Raw genomic sequence first — 22420 nt, 5'->3', positions numbered from 1 at the left:
AACATTACCAAACTTGTTAGAGCATAATTTAACAGAACTAGACGACCTCCAACCGACATCAGTTTCCCTTTCCAGCTACTTAATTTCCTTTCAATTTTGTCTTCCACTACTTTCCAGTCAATATTACTTAATTTCCTAAAATGCATTGGGATTCCAAGATACTTGAAAAGGTATACCCCTTTTTGCATCCAAATAGGCAAATATAACTGTATTCCTCATTCTCCGCCTGGCCAAAACAAAACAACTCACTCTTATGATAATTAATCTTTAAACCTGACACTAGTTCAAAGGCTAACAACAAAAGCTTTAAGTTAGATGCCTTGGCCAAGTCATGATCTAGAAACAATAAGGTGTCATCTGCATATTGCAGAATGGATAAACCACCGTCAACCAGGTGCGGTATAAGACCTTCAAATTGTCCATCATTTTTTGCCCTGTTAACCAGAATAGCCAGCATATCCACTACTATGTTAAACAGAATCGGAGAAAGAGGATCTCCTTGTCTCAAGCCTTTGTAAGTCTGAAAAATTCCTCCTATCTGGTTATTGACTTTGATTCCAACATGACCCCTTGTCATGATTGAATTAATCCAATTACACCATTCGCCGGAAAATCCCTTCATACGTAGAGTCTGTTGCACAAAAGCCCAGTTCACTTTATCATAGGCTTTTTCAAAGTCGATTTCAAGAATGACCCCACTTTGTTTCTTACGATGGAGCTCGTGGATCGTTTCACGTAAAATAATCACCCCCTCCATTATATTCCGCCCCGGAATGAAAGCAGTCTGGGTTGGACGAATTAACTTATTAGCTATATCAGAGAGCCTATTTGTAAGTACTTTTGTAAAAAATTTGAAACTTACATTCAGTAAACATATAGGCCTATACTGCTGAATAGTTAAGGCATCCTTGCATTTTGGGAGTAGAATAATCGTTCCGAAATTAAGACTATATAAGAGAAGGTTTCCCGCATGAAAATCCCCGAATAAAGTCATAAGTTCAGTCTTGATTAGGTCCCAAAAGGCTTGAAAAAACTCGGCCGGGAAGCCATCAGGGCCCGGCGCCTTATTATGCTGCATTTGGAAAATCGCTTTCCTAATTTCATCTTCACTGAACTCAGAAGTAAGGTAAGAATTTTCCTCCACTGAGACCTGAGGAATATCATGAACCCTCCCTAGCCTCATGTACCCTCCTTCTATGTGTCTTAAGAAGTAACACCCTTGAGGGCTAGTTTGAGAGCCATAAAATCAGAGTGAATTAGAGGGGCTAAAATCTCCACCTTATTCAATTTTAGATAGATACGAAGGTGATTTTAGCCTCTCAAATTACTCCGATTTTTGGACTCCTAAACTAGCTCTCAATGTAAGTGGTTGTTCTTACGACTTATACAATGAAAATCAGGTGGGACCCTCTACCCCGTTTACCGTAAAAAAACAAACAAATACGGAGTCATTCCATTCTGAACTAAGCTCTAGGAGCAAACTTAACACTACCTAATACGCCGGTCATGCATGCATCATCTGCCATCTTGGACGGTGGTGATGGTGAGGTCGTTGGTGCTGAACGACGCGGTGCCGTGCGACCGCGTCCGCACCTCCGACGACCCGTCGTCGCTGCTGCTGACCCTGAGCGAGAAGTGCGGCGGGCGTCTCGGGTCCGGCAGCGACGCCGCCGCACCACCATCCCTGCTTGCCAGCATCGCCGTCACGTCGGTCATGGTGGGCCGGTCCGTGGCGCTGTCCTGCACGCACAGCAGCGCCACCTTGACGCACCGAACGATGTCGGCCACCTCGGTGCACTCTCCCAGCGTCGGGTCGATCAGCTCGAACGCCCTCCCTTCCCTCCATAGCTGCCAGGCCTGTGCATAGTGCAAAACAACGAACGCATCGGCATCGAATTCAGCAGCGTCATCCAATTTGCAGTAGACGACAGATGAGATGGTACTCCTGTCTCCTACTCCTCATACTTACGTATCCGAGGAGGTTGATGAAGTCGCCGTACTGGTGCTGGTGGTGGCCGCTGTTCCTCTTGCCACTGACAATCTCCAGCAGCAACACGCCGAAGCTGTACACGTCCGACTTGACCGAGAAGATGCCCTCGGAAGCGTACTCGGGAGCCATGTAGCCACTGCGATAAGATACAAGCGTCAAAAGGAGAACGTCAGTTGTCGCAGAAACAGAGAACACCACTAGCGAAATGAACATCAGTGAATTGGAAAAAGGTTGCACAGAAAGGCGTGGTTCCTCTCGGCTTCCTCTTACTATGTTCCGACGACCCTGTTGGTGTTGGCTTCCGTCATGTTGGACCCGAAGATCCTGGCCATGCCGAAGTCGGAGATCTTGGGGTTGATGTCCTTGTCCAGCAGGATGTTGCTAGCCTTCATGTCCCGGTGGATGATGCGCACCCGCGAGTGCCTGTGCAGGTAGAGCAGCCCCTGCGCGATCCCCTCGATGATACGGCGCCGCTTCTCCCAGTCCAGCAATGGCCCCCGCTGCTGGTCGAAGATGAAGCAGTCCAGGCTGCGGTTGGGCATGTACTCGTACACCAGCATCTTCTCTTCCTCCTGCACGCAGCAGCCCAGCAGGCGCACCAGGTTGGTGTGCTGCAGCTTGGCGATCAGCTGGATCTCGTTCTTGAACTCCTCCAGGCCCTGCCCGGAGTGCGCCGCCAGCCGCTTCACCGCGACCTCCGCGCCGTCCGCCAGCTTCCCCTGCAGCCGGATCGAATTCGATCACAGTCAGCCATTGCTGCTTCTGCTTACTTGTCAGTCAATGCAGTGCAAGCAACCTGAAAACAATGAAACGTCAGCTCGCCTTGTAGACGGGGCCGAAGCCGCCTTTGCCGAGCAGGTTGTCGTCGGAGAAGTCAGCCGTCGCGGCCGCCAGCTCGGCGAAGTCGTAGAGCGTGAACTCCGAGCTCCTCTCCTCGATCCGCCACAGCTTCAGCGCCTCCTCCGTCTTGGAGCTGTTTCTAGAATGCATCTGCGTCGGCAGCCTCGTCTTTCCTGGATCATTGCGCGCGCGCAGGTTTCCCGCTCGTTAATTAATTAATTAATTAAGCAGCTAGTTTCCATTTACGCCTGAAATGATTTTTCTCATCTTCTTACATACCGGCTCGTTTCCTTTGTGCTCTGGTGAGGAGAAGGCCGGCGACCAGCACGCCACAGACAAGAGCGATTGGTACGACAAGAGCGATGATTAAGACCTTTTTGTGGTTGCTTGCTGCATCGTCATTTCCACAGATAAAAAAATAATAAGAAGAAGAAGAAGAAACGATAATAATGCAGTCCATTGCAACCACACACGCAAGAGTGCAAGACTAACTAATGGAGTCGTTACAAGTTAATAAACAAACCTAGTAAGTGTACGAGTACGACTGTCTGAAGAATAAACATGTAAATAAACAAAACAAACGTGTTCATGTGTGACATAAGCGTGTTAGAACTATGCGTACGTATGTATAACGTGTTTACCACTGGTTCCATCATCGTCCGGCGAGGAGGACGGGCCACCTTGCAGGCCGATCCTGACGTCCGGCGTGCCCTGGTAGAACTGGTAGCCCTCGTAGCGGAAGCTGCAGCGGACGCCGGAGACGCGCCCGCCCTCGCGTCCGTCGTACCACTGGCGGTTGAGGTCGCCGAGGCCCTGGAAGCAGTGCCAGCACTGCGCGGGCGCGAGGTCCGGGGTGCACTGCGCGAGGCCGTACACGGTGGGCAGGCCCGCGTTGATGAACATGACGGCGGTGGCGAGGCGGCGCGACGAGTTGTACGCGCCGTACATGGACATCTCGCCGAACAGCGTCCCCACGAGGGAGAGGAAGAAGCTCCGGCTGGTGGCGTTGGCCGCGTCCCACCCGGGGTACGTGGACGCGTTCGCGTCCATGCCGTTCACGACGGGGGAGTTGTCGTCGGGGCGCGCCATGAAGTCGGCGCCCGAGTACCGCGCCGTGCACAGGTCGGCGTAGAACGTGGCGTCCCGGTCCCCGCCGCACAGGCGGCGCAGGCGGGAGAAGGCGTCCGCCAGGCAGGCCGAGCAGGCCCGCGCGTCCGTCACGTCCCCGCGGCACAGCGCGAGGCCGTACGCGGTGTCGGCGTCGGCGGAGCCGGGGGCGGATGCCGACGCGAAGAGCAACGGGGAGGCGGAGGCGTTGCCCGGCAGCTCGGCGACGAGGCGGTCCAGGTTGGCGGCGAACGCGCTGCCGGAGGTGAAGTTGCCCGTGGTCCCATTGCACGTGTACTCCGCGTACTCGGCGGTGGCGCCGTCTGACGGCGCGGAAAATAGCTGGAGGAGGAGAAAGACGAGGCAAGGGGGGAGGAGGAGGACGGCCATGCCGAGCGAGCCGGCGGCGAGCCCCTTTTGCAATGAGAAAGCGCGAGACAGTAGACATACAGAGGATTATTACTTGTAGTTTATAGATACAAGCAGATTTATTGTGTGTGGGCGAAGTCAAAGGCTGGCCCACTGGGCTACAATAGAAAAGTTAGTTGGTCCTCGTTGTTGTGCCGTCATTGACGACTGCTTGCGCACCTGGAGCTGGAGTGTGTCGGGGAAGCATCGATGCTAGCTTGTCAACCGTTTTTCTTTGCATTAAAGTATAAAAGTAGAGGTAAAAAAGCAACAGGTACAACAGCTTTACAAGTTGGTTAAGGTTTCCAGTTAACAGAGATTTTGGCTATGTTTACATAGCAGAATATCTCGCTGAATTGAGGTTGACACGTGTGTTAGCAAATAATGTAAACAGGATCAAACTAGGGATGGCAGCGGGTCGGGTTGTGTTCGGGTATGATAATACCCGACCCGATATCATACCCGACCCTTATACAAATATTCATACCCACCAAGTCAATCGGGTAAAAAATGGACTCGTACCCGTATCCACCGGGTATCGGGTATCCAGTGGATATACTACTGTAAACTATAAATCTGCATGTAAATTGATGAGCAACACAGTTTATGACAGATGGGAGTTAATGAACAACATCACAACATGTGAAATTGATAAGCAACATCACCAATTTACAAATCATAGATTCATAGTACAGTTAATGACTAGTACACGTCCAGTTCACATATCATAGTACAGTTCACAAATCATAGCACACGTCCAGTTCACAAATCATAGTTCACACAACACAAATATAAGCAACAACACAATGACAGGTTCACTGCTTTGGGCTTTTTTTCTTTGCTTCATGGGCCAAAACACAACATATAAAATTATGAATTAATATTTCGGGTATCCCGTGGATATCCATGGGTAAAATATACTATCCGTACCCTACCCGACGTATTTCGGGTACCCGACCTGATAGGATCCACGGGTGAGTTTTCCAACCCATATTCATGTCCACCGGGTACGAAACCCGTGGGTATCCATACCCACGGGTTCAATTGTCATCCCTATATCAAACATGTGACGCATAATTTTACATGAAAACCCCTCGCGAGACAAAACCACGGACGCCAACCGACAATCTAAAAAGAGTTTACATAACACAGGGAAGAGAATATAACGAATCGTCTCTCTTCCCACGCGTCTTACAAGATATATATTATATAGAATGGACAGACTACAATTTAATGCGGAAATAAATACTCACAAGACCCACATTAGAATTTGCATCACATTACAACAAACTCCAACTTAAGTTGAATTCCATCTTATAGAAAATAAAGTATCATCAATTGTCATGGTTTCGAAAACCGATAACATAGTAGAATTTGTGTTCGGTGAGGGAGGCTAGTGTGGGCTCACTCCGAATGACGAATCGAGGGATTCAGACAAGTGGTTTATACTGGTTCAGGCTTTCGCACTAGTCCAGTGTAGGATTGATCCTAATATTTTCTGAGGAACGTGTTACAATCGGGTGCAAGTGCGACAATGAAGCGAAGTAGAGAACTCAGACTGAATGCTCCTGCCTTGGCTGTTTGGCCCTCCGCCTTTTATAGTCTGGACTTCGGTCCGACTATCAATAAAATTCTTTTCTAGGACCTTGAAAGATTTTTCCTTTTCTTCACCATCAAACCGAAGTCTGGACACTTCGGATCTGAGTTTCATTATTTCTTTCTCGGTAGTTTCGCGCCCTCGACATTCCTCTTATTCTTTAAGGCCTTGCTTAGGAATAGAACCTGCAAATTCATAAAAGAGAAGAATAAGTCATTTCATCAAAGCAATATAAAGCTAAAAACAAAAAATTGATATAAGTTACTTTAAGACGAGTCTAAGCTAAGCAATCAGAAAAATCTTCATTAGACAAAATTGAAAGCATGGCCTCCAGCTTCAGAAAGCCAACATTGTCCGCCATATAATGACATACTTCTGTCTCCATATTATCAGGGCAACCGTACAAACAATCATCTGGTCCATCCCAAAAATGGTAGACCCTGAAGGGTATCTGTGATATCCTGGCCCCAGTGGATGGGATATCATGGCCCAAGGCTTAATAGAATTAATAGAGTACTCATATGAACAATGTGCATCTTCTTTTTCGAAAATTTATCTCAAAAACCCATGTATGAGAGAAAACAAGCTCATTAATCTGGACCCACATGTCATGTTAGCGGATTTACTATCGGATAGCGGGTATAGAGCAAGAGAGAATATACTCATGTCCACCATACGCCCACCGTACCGATGGTATAATAAATGACCCAATAAAATATTCATGGACATCAAAATTTATCATACGTGTGCTCTAATAAGGTTTTTACTTAGGCCACGTTTGTTTCGTTGGAATTGAATTCCATTTTAATAATTATAATTTAGACAACTAATTAAGTTCATATATTTATATATGTAATATATTTGTATATTATCCTGAATCATATGAGAGAGATAATTATATACTATATTTATGTTATAGCGAAGCAAGTAGAAGAGTTTGCTATAAATTATACATCAGAAAAATATTATGTAAATCTATAGAATCGATTTTCATCTCTTACCTCATGAATTTGAGATAGGCTTATATGATAACTTTGGAAAGTGGTGGAATGTCACATTCTAAAAAAATAGTCTATTCTATTAGTAAGATTCTAATTCCTTAAAATAAAAAGAAACAAACGGCTATTTAAGTTTTGGGTACCCATTGTCACCCGGTAACGCAAGCGTGTGAACGCAGACAAGCTTTTGCGAACCGCACGTGGTCAGCTCCGCGGTCAGCATCACATTTATCGCGCGGTAGATGCGCATGGCCAGATGAAAGTTCAACCCCGTTGGGACAAGCCAATGTCCAATTACGATTTCCACACAATGCGGGCACCAACACTGCCTCCACTTTGTCCCTACTAGTCCACTAAATTACTAGTAATTGCTTGACGATTACATTATAGAGTTGATTAATTGTATTAGTATAATTATTAAGTGGACGAATTGCGGCTACATGATACTATTAGCACTTGAATATGATTGAAATAAGTAGGGCTCCAGTAGACTTCTTCATTTTGGTGCAGTGTAGCTAGGAGTTATTATTACCCCACTTACTAAAAATGAACTAGGAGCCACAAAAATGATGGAGTATCTAAGGCCTGTTTGGATGAGCTTCGGAGCGCTCCGGCTCTTTGTCGACCGTCACCCGACAACCCATGTGCGTTGGTTTCTACTATCCGGCTCCGTTCGTCCGTAAATCACGCTCTCACAGTGAAGAGCTCTCTCCCAGGAGCATGGGAAGGTGGCTCTGTGTAATACTCAAAAGTATAATAAAAGTGGATAGAGATAAACCCATTAGTTTGTGGCCTCTACTATTCATTGCATGTGATCAACCCTAGCTAAAAGTGGATAATTAAAACAAAGAACACCTAAATAACCTATGCATCATGCTGGAGTTTATTTGATTGTGCATATGTGGATAATAAAAATAAAAGTATCAATAGCAACGTATTAATGTGCCCACAACATTCAAACCCTAGTTTGAAAACAAAACCTTGAAAATGGGGAAGGAAAGGAAGGAATATCATATAATACAAAGTAAATTTATAAATATATGACTTCATCACACCTTGGTATAGCCAAGTAGAATATTCAAACTGAGTACAAATTCTACTGTGAAATTGAATTCAAATTCTAGGTTGAAAATTTGGATTCAAAATATAAGAAAGAAAAGGAAAATAACAGCAAAAGAAAAGAAAAAGGGATAAAAAGCCTACCTGGGACGCGGGATCTAATTCGGCCCACCCAGGAAAACTACTATGTGCACGGCCCAACTCCTCACCCGCCTGCGGCTGCACCTCCTCGTGCGCACGCTACACCGACGCCTCTCTGACCGTGGGCCCCGTTTGTCGGCGCTATCGTCTCCACCGAACCCCCGCGCTAGCCGCGAGCGCGAGCGAGGGAATGCCGTAGGCTGACTCGGAATCCGCGGCACGCGCAACTCCATGCTTTAAGGCCACGACTCCCTACCCGACTGCATCTCTACCCCTCTGTGGTTCTCGCCCTACTAGTCGCCACCATACCTTCTCGCAGCTCGCCATCGCCGAAAGGACAGAAGCACCGCCGGGGAAAACTTGGCTGACCATTGTCCAAGGCATCGGAATCGTCCCTAAGAGCTCCTCCAGACCCTAGGAAAAGTAGTCGTGGCCACACCGCTTGGAGATCGTCGCCTGATCCATCGGAATTGCTCGTCGGAGCAGGGTGTGTGCCGTCCTTCCGCCTCGCGTCGTGGTGCGGCTCCTTCACCTCACCGTTGCCGGTAATAAGCACTCTCCTGGGTCCGCCACACTCTCAATTTCGCGTAGCCTTGGGTAATCGTGGTATGAGCGCTCCGAATCACTAGTTGGGGGTCACCGGCGTGCTCGGTCGCCGGGTGGCTGGACGCGCCGCCGTGGCTTGTGGTCAGGGGATGGGGTCGAGTTCATGACCACTGATTCCCGAATGGACGGTCGGATTAGATCTAAACCTTCATCCGCTGTGCAACTCGATCGGAGCTGTTGTTCTGATCGGACGGTTCGGGATGGGCTCAAGCGCATAAAATCCAGACCTTTGAACTCCGATCTGAGGGTGGTGATTGCATACAGATTCGTATACATCTGAATTTAATCTGAACCGCAAGATTTAGATCGGGCGGCTCCTAATACTCAATACCCCTTCGCCATGCCACTTCGCAGAAAACCCCTTATAATTTTAGAGAAACAACCCGCAGTCCACCCTGTACAGCACTCTGAGTCTTAGGATGAATTACTCCGAGGTCCCTGTGTTTTCCAGAAATAGGCGCCTAGTCTAGAAAGTTATAAAATCAGGAAAATGAATTAGAAAAAGAGTTTTTAATAGGAAAATAGTTCCTAGAATTTGTATAATTCATAGAAAATGCATATGAACTCCAAATTAGTTCATTCCAGTTTCTAAATTTTCATAATATTATTGTCTAACCATTAGTGCCTCTGTTTTGGCATGAAAGACACATTAACATTTATCTAGTACTTAATCTTGTATTAAATACATAAAACATTCAGAAATTCATATCTTAAAATCTATACCTCCAAATTTAATGATTCCAGTTCCTGTGATCCTATTTTAATGTCTAGTTTATTACTGTATATTCTATTTGCATGTTTGATGTGATGTTAATTTATGCTATGCTATGTATGTATTGTGTTGATACGAGTAGACGAGCAAGCCACTGTGGAATCTGAGGTTCATCAAGTAGAGATAGCTGAGCAGGAGCTCATTGAAGGCAAGTTGTGCCCTTGATCACTTCTTTTACCCATTCATGTTCTTATTAATCATAATGATCTGCATAGGTTAATTTTGATGGGACCCAATAGGTTACCCTAGATTTTGACTATCTTTATACCTTGTTTCACCACTGGTTTTACTACTAAATTTTTGGGTAGTATATGCTATCGCTTTATGTGGATTTGGGTATAAAGATATTTATCACTCATCGTTATACTTTTTATTATCTGTTTATTATTATTATTCATGATAAGATCATTATGTTAATGGGAACATGGAGAACCACCCGGGAAAACAGTGCTACCACAAGGGTTTAATGGGACGCCCTTGGCTGATTAACTAGGAAAGCTAGTGGAGGGCTACCTTACCCGAAAGGGGCAAGGGTAGTAGGGGAGTGGTCAGTGTAGGGAGGTCCTTGGTTGATTTTGCTGCGATGGCGGTCAGGCAAGAACCCTGCATTGGAGCTTCCTATAAACTGTAGCGGGTAGTCTGAAGCTAGTGGAACTTTGTAAAGGCCTCGTAGTGGTACCCTGCCTCGCTTCCTTGGTAGAGGTGTATGGGGTCTGATCAACTCCGTGGCAAATGGGTAACACGACTTGTGGGTAAAGATGCGCAACCTCTGCAGAGTGTAAAACTGGTATACTAACCGTGCTCACGGTCATGAGCGGCTCGGACACTCACATGATTAATTTATGGAACTTAAACTTAACCTGTCATTTCATTGCATTTGGGATTATTTTACTATTACCTTTATGTATTATTACTATGGATTGGTATTCACTTACACTTAGTAACTGCTAATTGAAAGGGAAATGTGCCCTTGGGCCATTTCTAAGTGTTTTGGTGATTTAGTGTCCAACACAAGTGCCTAAGTGTAAAAAGGTGGACAAAGTACAAATCAAGGATAAAGGTATGTTTCTCAGACTTAGTACATTGTTTTATGGACTAATGTATTGTGTCTAAGTGCTGGAAACAGGAAAAATCCAATTGTAAATGTCTTGGCTCGAGCAGCCAAGACTCTGCTGAGTCTGGGAGCACCGGACTGTCCGGTGGTGCACCGGACAGTGTCCGGTGCGCCAGGCTGGTTGGAGCGAAGTGGCCGCTCTCGGAAATTCATCGGCGACGTACGGCTAAAATTCACCGGACTGTCCGGTGTGCACCGGACTGTTCGGTGAGCCAACGGTCGGCCGGGCCAACGGTCGGCCGCGCAATCTGCGCGGGACACGTGGCCGAGCCAACGGCTAGAAGATGGCACCGGACTGTCCGGTGTGCACCGGACATGTCCGGTGTGCACCGGACATGTCCGGTGCGCCAACGGCTCCAGGTCTGCCAACGGTCGGCTTCGCCATTTAAGGAAAGAAATCTGGCACCGGACAGTGTCCGGTGTGCACCGGACTGTCCGGTGCGCCAGATGACAGAAGGCAAGAATTGCCTTCCCTGATTGCTCTCAACGGCTCCTAGCTGCCTTGGGGCTATAAAAGGGACCCCTAGGCGCATGGAGGAGAATACCAAGCATTCCTACAACATTTCTAAGCACCAAGACATAGATTTCGCGCATTCGTTTCATTGTGATAGCATATAGAGCTCTTGTGGAGTTGTGAACTCATTGAGTCGTGTTGCGAGCTCTTGTTGCGATTTGTGTGCGTGTTGACACTCTGAATCATTTTGTTGTTCGGCAATTTTAGCATCTAGTTTTGCTATATGATCATTTTGTTGTTTAATTAAAGCCATATGATCATGAATAGCATCAATATCAACATTTCTACATCTAGTACAAATAGTGACATGCTCAATGGTAGATGTAGATGGTTTGCAAGAATTAAGTTCAACAATCTTAGCACGAAGTATATCATTCTTATCTCTAAGATCGGCAATGGTAGTATTGCAAACATCAAAGTCCTTAGCCTTAGCAAGCAACTTTTCATTCTCAGTTCTAAGGCTAGTAAGAGAAATGTTCAATTCTTCAATCCTAGCAAGCAAATCATCATCATTATCTCTAGAATTGGGAATTGAAACATTACAAACATGTGAATCAACCTTAGCATTTAAACTAGCATTTTCATGTCTAAGGTTGTCAATCATCTCACGGCAAGTGCTTAGCTCACTAGATAATTTTTCACATTTCTCTATCTCAAGAGCATAAGCCTTCTTAACCTTAACATGTTTTTTGTTTTCTTTAATTAGACAATCCTCTTGGGAATCCAAAAGGTCATCCTTTTCATGAATAGCACTAACCAATTCATTCAATTTTTCCTTTTGAGCTACGTTAAGGTTGGCAAAGAGGGAACACAAATTATCTTCCTCATCACTAGCATTGTCATCACTAGAGGATTCATATTTAGTGGAGGATTTAGATTTAACCTTCTTTTTGCCGTCCTTTGCCATGAGGCACTTGTGGCCGACGTTTGGGAAGAGGAGTCCCTTGGTGACGGCGATGTTGGCGGCGTCCTCGTCGTCGGAGGAGTCGCTTGAGCTCTCGTCGGAATCCCATTCCCGACAAACATGGGCATCGCCGCCCTTCTTCTTGTAGTACCTCTTCTTCTCCTTTCTTCTCCCTTTCTTGTCGTCGCCTCGGTCACTGTCACTAGATATAGGACATTTAGCAATAAAATGACCGGGCTTACCACATTTGTAGCAAACCTTCTTGGAGCGGGATTTGTAGTCTTTCCCCCTCCTTTGTTTGAGGATTTGGCGGAAGCTCTTGATGACGAGCGCCATCTCCTCATTGTCAAGCTTGGAGGCGTCGATTGGTTGTCGACTTGGTGTAGACTTCTCCTTCTTCTCCTCCGTTGCTTTGAATGCAACGGGTTGAGCTTCGGATGTGGTGGCATCATCAAGCTCGTTGATCTTCCTCGAGCCTTCGATCATGCATTCAAAGCTCACAAAATTCCCGATAACTTCCTCGGGGGTCATTTTGGTATATCTAGGATTACCACGGATTAATTGAACTTGAGTAGGGTTAAAGAAAATAAGTGATCTTAGAATAACCTTAACCACCTCGTGGTCATCCCACTTTACGCTCCCGAGGTTGCGCGCTTGGTTCACCAAGGTCTTGAGCCGATTGTACATGTGTTGTGGCTCCTCCCCTTTGCGAAGCCGGAACCGACCGAGCTCCCCCTCAATCGTTTCCCGCTTGGTGATCTTGGTGAGCTCATCACCTTCATGCGCGGTCTTGAGTAAATCCCAAATCTCCTTGGCGCTCTTCAACCCTTGTACTTTGTTATACTCCTCTCTACTTAGAGAGGCGAGGAGTATTGTTGTAGCTTGAGAGTTGAAGTGCTCGATTTGGGCCACCTCATCCTCATCATAATCCTCATCCCCTACGGATGGTACCTGCGCACCAAACTCAACAACATCCCATATGCTTTTGTGGAGCGAGGTTAGATGAAATCGCATTAAATCGCTCCACCTAGCGTAATCTTCACCATCAAAAGTTGGTGGTTTGCCTAATGGGACGGAAAGTAAAGGTGTATGTTTGGAAATGCGAGGGTAGCGTAGGGGGATCTTACTATACTTCTTGCGCTCTTGGCGCTTAGAAGTGACGGAGGGCGCATTGGAGTCGGAGGTAGAAGTTGATGAAGTGTCGGTCTCGTAGTAGACCACCTTCCTCATCCTCTTGTGCTTGTCGCCTTTCCGATGCGGCTTGTGGGAAGAAGATTTTTCCTTCTTCTCTTTGTGGTGAGAAGAAGATTTCTTCTCCTTCCCTTTGTTGGAGGAGCTCTTCTTCTTCTCCCTCCTTTTGGTGCGGGACTCTTCCGACGAAGTGCTCCCGTGGCTTGTAGTGGGCTTTTCGCCGGTCTCCATCTCCTTCTTGGCGTGATCTCCCGACATCACTTCGAGCGGTTAGGCTCTAATGAAGCACCGGGCTTTGATACCAATTGATAGTCGCCTAGAGGGGGGGTGAATAGGGCGAAACTGAAATTTACAAATATAAACACAACTACAAGCCGGGTTAGCGTTAGAGATATAAGCGATTCCGAGAGAGAGGGTGCAAAAACAAATCCCAAGCGAATAGGCAAGTGAGACACGGAGATTTGTTTTACCGAGGTTCGGTTCTTGCAAACCTACTCCCCGTTGAGGAGGCCACAAAGGCCGGGTCTCTTTCAACCCTTCCCTCTCTCAAACGGTCCCTCGGACCGAGTGAGTTTCTCTTCTCAAATCAAAGTCGGGGACAAAACTTCCCCGCAAGGGCCACCACACAATTGGTGCCTCTTGCCTTGATTACAATGGAGTTGTGATCTCAAGAACAAGTGAGAAAGAAAAGAAGCAATCCAAGCGCAAGAGCTCAAATGAACACGGCAAATCACTCTCACTAGTCACTAGGGCTTTGTGTGGAATTGGAGAGGATTTGATCTCTTTAGTGTGTCTAGAATTGAATGCTAGAGCTCTTGTAGTAGTTGAGAAGTGGAAAACTTGGATGCAATGAATGGTGGGGTGGTTGGGGTATTTATAGCCCCAACCACCAAACTTGACCGTTGGCTGGAGGCGTCTGCTCGATGGCGCACCGGACAGTCCGGTGCACACCGGACAGTCCGGTGCCCCTGCCACGTCATCACTGCCGTTGGATTCTGACAGTTGGAGCTTCTGACTTGTGGGCCCGCCTGGGTGTCCGGTGCACACCGGACATGTACTGTTTGATGTCCGGTGCACCGGTATGGACATGTCTGACGTCTGCGCGCGCTGCGCGTGCATTAAATGCACCGCAGGGAGCCGTTGGCGCCGAAAAGAGCCGTTGCTCCGCTGGTACACCGGACAGTCCGGTGCACACCGGACAGTCCGGTGAATTTTAGCGGAGCGGCTGCCACGCGAACCCGAGGCTGGCGAGTTCCGGAGACCGCGCTTCCTTGGAGCACCGGACATGTCCGGTGCACACCGGACAGTCCGGTGAATTATAGCGCGCCGGCTTCCGAGAAATCCCGAGGGTGAAGAGTTTGAGTCTGAGTCCCCTGGTGCACCGGACAGGTACTGTTCACTGTCCGGTGGCACACCGGACAGTCCGGTGCGCCAGACCAGGGGTGCCTTCGGTTGCCCCTTTGCTCCTTTATTGAATCCAAAACTTGGTCTTTTTATTGGCTGAGTGTGAACCTTGTACACCTGTATAATCTATACACTTGGGCAAACTAGTTAGTCCAAAGATTTGTGTTGGGCAATTCAACCACCAAAATTATTTAGGAACTAGGTGTAAGCCTAATTCCCTTTCAATCTCCAACATGACAAAAGAAGCTGGCCAAGGATCTGGATCATCAGAGCGCATGAGAGGGTATGATCAGTTTATTTACTTACTGTTTTGTGTTCTGGAGATTATATATGTTTCATATATTCATCTATGTTGTTTCATATGTAGGAATGATTTTATCTTATCTGTCATGTCTTATTATAATATAATAGATCTGTCTGTTTTAATTTTACAGTCATACTGTTTATGTTTCGATCGGTTTATTTTCAATTGTTCAGTCAGTTTACATGTTTATCGTATTTATATGATTTATATAATTCATATGCTTTATGTTCTCATGATCCATATTGTTATGGATATATTTGATGTCATGATTAATTATCTTTTATATGTCATCATCATAATATTAATTTATGGAATTAAAATGATACGAAAAATGCTTATAAGTCTAACATAAGCGGCGTTATTTGATCCCATTAGCCTCTCGTCTTACTGCTCAGTGCTCACAACAATAAAAAAAAGAGCGACGTTACCGTTCCTTCTACTGAAGCAATCAACGACGCCATATATCTGCTACGATTATCATGATCTGTGCATAGATGACCTATCAGAATTCGCGGCATGTGACGAAAATCGATGAAAATTAGCTAATTTCCATCGGGCGGCTGTTGACCGATAAAAATTAGCCAATTTTTGAAGTCGGTGGAAATTATTTTGGCCCACAAAAAAATCAGTTTTTTTTCTTATTGCAGTGGAAAACTGTTTTGACAAAAATGGGTGTATAACACAAAAATTCGGAAGCACATACAAGTGTAAAACTAACTGTCGCCTACTAAAGTGCGCACATACAAATACCACAGGTGTGCAGTTCAGCAAACCAAGTCAACTGTGGACCAAAAAATTGCTGGAGCCTAAAAGCGTTCGTTAACACGTCGATGGGCACGGGCATATCTTGCACCAACTATGTTAACCTACTATCTCCCGATCCGTGTGTTTTTTTCTTCTCGTGTCTCTGTATTCAGAATTTCAGATCATATGAACGGCCGTCCTGTACAGTTTACCGTCAGCGAGCTACAGCAGGCACCGCTACGTCTCTACCTGCCTTCCTCGTGGTCCGTGAGGGTGATGTTGCTGATCATCCTGCAGGACGACTCGGCGAACGAGTCCGAAGACACGGCGAGGCTGCTGATCCGGACGTTGTAGTAGGCCGGCTGGCGGGGCTCCGGCATGGTGACCCCCTCGCTCCCCAGCATGGCCACCACCTCCGACATGCTGGGCCGGTCGTCGGCGCTGTCCTGCACGCACAGCAGCGCCACCTGCACGCACTTCATCACCTCGCCCACGGGGAGGTCGTCGCCCAGCGCCGGGTCCACCAGCTCGTGCCATTTCCCGTCCTGCCACAGCTGGTACGCCTGCGTGAATGAATGCAGGAGTTCGTTGTTCATTCAGGTAGGTGCTCGGTCGTCGTCAGTGTAATCGCCCGGCTCTGCAAGTCTCGTTCGTTCGTTCGTGTATATGCGTCGTCGCAGGTGGTATGGTAATATATAAGCGTATGTACTTACATATCCTGTGAGATTGAAGAACTTGCCGTACTGGTAGAACCCGGCGGTCCTCTTCCCGCTCACGATCTCCAGGAGCAGGACGCCGAAGCTGAAGACGTCGGATTTGACGGAGAAGAGACCCTCCGACGCGTATTCCGGAGCGATGTAGCCACTGATCGATGGACCACGAGCACGAGGAAGAAATTAAAGACCATCCATCCATTCATTCATTCCTAAACCTGATCGTCGTCATCAGAACTCACTGCGTGCCGACGACCCTCGTGGTGTTGGCCTCGGTGACGTTGGAGCAGAAGATCCTGGCCATGCCGAAGTCGGAGATCTTGGGGTTCATGTCGCGGTCCAGGAGGATGTTGCTGGCCTTGAGGTCGCGGTGGACGACCCGCAGGCGCGAGTGCTTGTGCAGGTAGAGCAGGCCCTGCGCGACGCCGTCGACGACGCGGAACCGGCGGCCCCAGGTCAGCGCCCTCCCTCTGTCGCCGCCGTCGAAGATGAAGAAGTCGAGGCTCTTGTTGTGCATGTACTCGTACACCAGCATCTTCTCGTCGGCCTGCACGCAGCAGCCCAGCAGGCGCACCAGGTTGGTGTGCTGCAGCTTGGCGATCAGCTGGATCTCCGTCTTGAACTCCATCAGGCCCTGCACCGACACGGACGACAGCCGCTTGATCGCGACCTCCAGGCCGCCGGGCAGCTCACCCTGGATGGACACAGTGCATTATTTGTAGGTGTCACAGTCTCACAGATTAAAAGATGCATATATATGCGGAAGGATTTATATATACATATATATGCCGCCAATTGATTGATGGCCGGCCGGGTCTGCATGATAGTGATGAGCATGAGCTGCATGCTGCTGACAGCACACAGCAGTATGTAGTGCGGCGGGCGCCTACCTTGTACACGGGCCCAAAGCCGCCCTGGCCTAGCTTGTGGTCGTCGGAGAAGTTGTCGGTGGCGTCGGCGATCTGGTCGAAGTCGAAGAGGGAGAACTCGGAGTCGCTCTCCTCGACCCGCCACAGCTTGAGCACCTGCTCCATCTCCATGGACATTGTGGGCACGCTCACCGTGCCTGACACATTGGTCACTGATACATCAACACACACGCACGCACGCGCGCGCCGCCGTTAGTGACGACAGTACTGCTGAGTACCGTACCGTACCCTAATTAAGCACAACACAAGTAACTTATCTACCTCTCCTCCTCCGCTTTCTGATCCACAGGACGCACGCCAGGAAGCAGGCCAGGAGCACGGACACGGGGACGGCGACGGCGACGACCCACAGCGTGGTGCTGCTACTACCTGATGACGAACACATGCATTATATATTAAACCACAGTACAAGCAGTTAGGCGCTACAGTAGCAACATCTGAAAAAACACACACACGTACGTGTGTGTGTTCAATATTAACGTTGAACACGTTGTGTATGTAGCTAGAGCTAGACAGCTACGTACTAGTGTCTCAATCTCTCTCGCGACCAGTATACACAAGTCCAAGGTCAACTATAGAGCTAGCAGTAGCCAAATGAGAATGTCTGCACGGTCCGTTACTGGTCAGCGCGCCTATTGGCAGTTTCCGACGAAGCTACGACTTGGCGCCTAATGCGCGTGGTCCAATTAGGTAAGCTCTCTTCTCTCTTGTTGGGTGGTAGTGGTACGCACACAACACGACTACTGGAGACCGCAATGTGGTACGTGCAGGTGAGAAGGGGACAAGAAGAATGATATGGATGCAGCGCCATCGGCTTCGGTGGGGTCGCCGCCCGGGCGGCAGCGATGGGTCCTTGTGGGTGACGGTGAGTGATGATGCATGCCAACACCATGCATGGTTCATGGGGATGGGGTTGCAATCATCGCATGGAGTTTCAGGGGTCTATCAAATTTGGTCTGCCGGGGGCCCGAGCCACACCAATGAAAGTACAGGGCGCACGCTACGGTTGTAAACTGACGGCCTCGATCTGTTTGCTGGAATTAGAGTAGTCAAGCGACGAATGGGTGCGTGAAAGTCTGCCAAACAATCCGGCCGGGCCAAAATGCTGAAGTTTTGTTTGGGTACGTTAGTATTGACTTTAATCCACATGTGTTGAGGTAGATTGTGGTGTAAATTAGTTTAAGTTACACCTTAATGCATATGGATTATGATCAATATATATTAGATTAACCAAACTAGACCTGAAGAAAGCTACGCTCTTTGATAAGCCTATCTAGCTAGTATTAGGTAACTAGTTGGTTAGGTAGAGGTGACCCGAGCCAGGAAGGAGAGCGTCGAATAAACACCGTTGTCTGCTGTGATCTCTCCAGTCTCTGATGGTAACTATGTCAGAAATGCACTTTTAGAGTTCTAACAAAGAGGTCAATATTAGTAACAAAAACGTGTGTGTATATATGCTTATGTGTAGGTATACCTATTATACTTTGTTAGGAGAGCAGCTGCTCGGCTGCCCTTATTTGAAAACAATGGCAGGTACTTAAGTTCAATAAAGAAACGAGCAGCAAGCAGCAGCCAACACGTTGATAGATAGAGGTAGACTGTCTCGTGAATAGAGGCTGTACCCATTTCTAAAACCTATTTTGGAATAAATTTTAAATACTAAAAATTGGTTTGAGAGCGAGAAAACCGGGTAGATTTAAGGGGCTAAATTCCTTTTTTTTTATTTAAAATTGAATAAGAAAAGAAATTTAACTCCTCTGATTGTCTTCGTAATTCGCAAAATAGTTGTAAAAGTGATGTTATGGGACGGAGGGAGATAGCACTCAGAGCAGTAGTACGTAGGTAGGCGTAGGACCAAGGCTGTCTCGGGAAGTGCACGCGCAGAGGTGGTGGCGTCTCGTGACGCATGTGGCTCCTGCTGCCGACTGTCCCGTCCCGTGTGAAGAGAATACGTATGTGAAGACTGTCCAAAAGTGCAAGTCCTACTAGGCTTATCACTTTACCAGTGAGTACGTACAGCAGCTTAACCATTTCGGCGTCTGGCGCGGACTTTGTGACCGCCAAGTGATCTGACCCATCCTGGTACGTGCAGTGTGCTAAGGCTCTCACACTGGTCCAGCCGATCTTCTTGAAAACAAAAGGCCGCATGTCAACAGGGGGCGTTACGTTACGGGCAGCTCTAGCAAAGCTACGTACACGTACGTAGCTGGTGCTGGTAGCTACTCGTGCCAGCGCGCGGCCGCCTGTACACAATCCAGTCAAAACCAAAGGCTACCGTAGTACCGTCACATGGTTAGTGGTACGGTACTACAGTCCACATGGGGACGAATGAGATTGAGATCCATGTGACCCAGCTTTTGTTTTTTTAATCTCCGTTCCATTCCCCGAAACCCAAACCGACTTTTCGTCCCCTATCTTTTACTACTACCCAACCTATAGTTACGTTTGATTCTTTCTTCCACACGGTAAGGTCGGCAGGATACGGAGTCCAAAAAATAGCCCATGTGCGGGCTATCGGAGGGGGCCCCTCATTCTTTTCCCGTATTCCCGAACGAAATTAAAGGCGAGAGAAGCGAAAGGGGTTTGGATTCGGGGGGAAATATGTGTGTGGATGAAGCCTGATTTGGTCGCGGGTTCGAAACGCACAAAAAAATCAATAAAACAAGTAAACAACTCAACACAACGAGCCGCCGGCCGGCCAGACCGAAAGAAAGTCACGCACTCCTATCCTGGCGCGCGAATCATCATGTCAGTCGCTGCACGAGCATTTCTCTCATCTAGGCTAGGGCGCTAGGCGCTCTTTCTTTCCCGTTCTATAATATGCATGGGTGGGGACTGGGGAGCCGAAGTCTCAAGCGGGGCCTACTAGTCTAGGATAAGCACGTCACACGTGGAGGAGAAATGATGTGGAGTGTGCATGTACGCTGCTTCGTTTATGGATGCATATAAATATGTAACGAAAGCTGTAGTAGCATGCGTAAGCACGATCGATCTGTGTTTCCCCCTTGTCGGATCTTGGATTTTGACCGGCGGTGAATTTCGTCGACTGAACTGTTTTAGCTAGACCATGCATGCATTCGAAAACTGGACTTTTATCTCGCAGCCTGCTTGGAAGCTTCTTCGTCCTTATTAGTCGATCATCTATCTCATAACTTCTACTACTAGCTAGCTTTAAAAGATCACTGCAGCATAGTGAAAAAACACCGATTTACTATCTATTTTTCGCTACTTCATCTTGTTAACATATATAAAACAATAATGGGTATGCAAAGGTCAAATATTGGCATGCATGCATGCATTTTAGCAAGCAAAAAACAGTGGCTATCACCACAGTCACTATCGTCGAGGACTCCCAAGGCTAAGCTAATTAGGGGGAAATTAAAACAGCACACTAATTCTACTGATTAAGTAGGAATTTTTTTATGATGAACTGGGACTAACACTAACCTTTGGTCGAAGTCGAACCCAGCAGCGGCGCGACCGTGAGCATATCTGGGGTTTGCGCGAAGAAGACATCCTTCTCGTACCTGATGACGCAGCGCACGCCGAGAATCCTCCCGCCCACTCTCCCGGCGAAAAAATTGCCCATCTGGCCCATGAGGCCGGCCAGGCACTCCCGGCACCGCCGCGCCGTGAGGTCCTGCGCGCACTGCACCAGCGCGTACACGTTGATGCTCTCCGGCGGGAACCCGGCCTGGCCCGTGGCGTACCGGCTGCTCCTGTCGCTGGCGGCGTCGGACGCCGCGGCCACGAGCCCCTTGACCAGGGCGTCGAACGCGGCCACGTTCCCCGCGGACACCCTGTTCATGTTCCAGGCGGTGCTCTCCGGCATGTTGTTGGCGGAGGCGGCGGCGAGGAGGAAGTCCTGGTCGGAGAAGCGGAGCTGGCACTGGTCGTAGTACATGGTGGCGTCCACGCTGCCGGGGCACCGGCTGGCCGCCTGCGAGAACCCCTCGGCGAGGCAGTCGGCGCACTGGCCGCCGAGGAAGTCGCCCCGGCACAGCGCGGTCCCGTACGCCGCGCCGGGGCCCGCGCCGGCGCCGAACCTCCCCGCCGCGAAGCCCGACGCCGCCGACGCGTTCGACGGGAGCTCGGACACGAGCTTCTGGAGGTTGCCCGCGAACGTGCTGTTGGGCTGGTACGTCCGCAGGACGCTCGAGTTGGTGGGGCTGCAGAAGAAGGAGAAGATGTTCCCCACTGGAACGGCCCCGCCTCCGTCGCCCGCCGTCGTCGGCGCCGGAGAGGACGCCACCGCGAGGAGGAGGAGGGGCAAGAGGACAAGCATGGTATTGGTAGCTAAACTAGCTAAGCGTTGAGAGAGAGGACAGGGCTGGGGATCGCGATGCTGGTGTGGTGTGGTGTCGTGTGACGTGTGAGTGGAACAGAAGCTAGCTGCACTTGTATGTACTAATAGCCAATAGGAATGGGCCGGGGCCGGTAGTAGTTTGTTGAATGTATGCAAAAGGTAGACATAATTCTAGTACTTGACTCCCTGTCTTACTTTTTTTAAAAAAATAAAAATAAAAAATGGAACATAAGTAGTAACAAGATATACACTAATACCGAATGAAATACGTTGTTGGAGTTTTTCATTTCAGAAAGCCGCTGTGAGTCAGTGACAGTGTGCAGCAGGTATATATATGTTAAGTTTATAAGCTGGAGAGGGTTGACTTCCGATCCAGGAACGGCGCCAACTGTTATCAGTGACAGAGAGTGGCGCGGCCAAGAAAATACGAGACAATTTCGTGTATCATTCCCAACTGGACGTGGTTTCGCTCCCAAGTACTCCCGTACGTGGTTTACAACTGATGATGCTCTGACGTGTCACGGGATGGTTTCTTTAATGGTTTGGTGGGCGTCAACGTAGCTTATTAGATCTCTCGCATCTGTTTACCAGATAAACAGAAAATGAGACCGTCATGGATGCCTATGTCTCACTGACCCCAGCTAGTTCCTGGCGGATCCATGTACTCATGCCTATGCAGTGGAGGCATCATCTCATTCTCACCGGTGGCGTACATCCCCGGGCGACGAATTATAAAATCTTGAGATTTGGAAGCTTCCTCCCTCCAACGTGCGGATGCT

The 22420-nt window shown here is 48.2% G+C and overlaps 2 protein-coding genes across 2 annotated transcripts; both read right to left on the bottom strand.

The window, feature by feature from the left end:
• Positions 1-1024: 1024 nt before the first annotated feature.
• On the bottom strand, positions 1025-4507 carry LOC103633255 (cysteine-rich receptor-like protein kinase 10). Its single transcript, XM_008654952.3, has 6 exons — positions 3472-4507; positions 3110-3220; positions 2813-3003; positions 2261-2709; positions 1970-2126; positions 1025-1857 (listed from the first exon to the last, which is right to left on the bottom strand). Exons 1-6 carry the CDS (start codon positions 4325-4327, stop codon positions 1516-1518), a joined length of 2106 nt encoding a protein of 701 aa, XP_008653174.1. The 5' UTR covers positions 4328-4507; the 3' UTR covers positions 1025-1515.
• Positions 4508-15553: 11046 nt separating this feature from the next.
• On the bottom strand, positions 15554-21735 carry LOC103633254 (cysteine-rich receptor-like protein kinase 10). Its single transcript, XM_008654951.4, has 6 exons — positions 20783-21735; positions 17597-17704; positions 17297-17487; positions 16649-17100; positions 16407-16557; positions 15554-16256 (listed from the first exon to the last, which is right to left on the bottom strand). The coding sequence occupies exons 1-6, from the start codon at positions 21618-21620 to the stop codon at positions 15939-15941; spliced, it is 2058 nt and encodes a 685-aa protein (XP_008653173.1). The 5' UTR covers positions 21621-21735; the 3' UTR covers positions 15554-15938.
• Between the last annotated feature and the right edge of the window lie 685 nt (positions 21736-22420).

This window comes from Zea mays, chromosome 7, assembly GCF_902167145.1.
Source record: "Zea mays cultivar B73 chromosome 7, Zm-B73-REFERENCE-NAM-5.0, whole genome shotgun sequence".
Classification (NCBI taxonomy): Eukaryota; Viridiplantae; Streptophyta; class Magnoliopsida; order Poales; family Poaceae; genus Zea; species Zea mays.
This window is presented reverse-complemented; position numbering and strand designations above follow the sequence as displayed.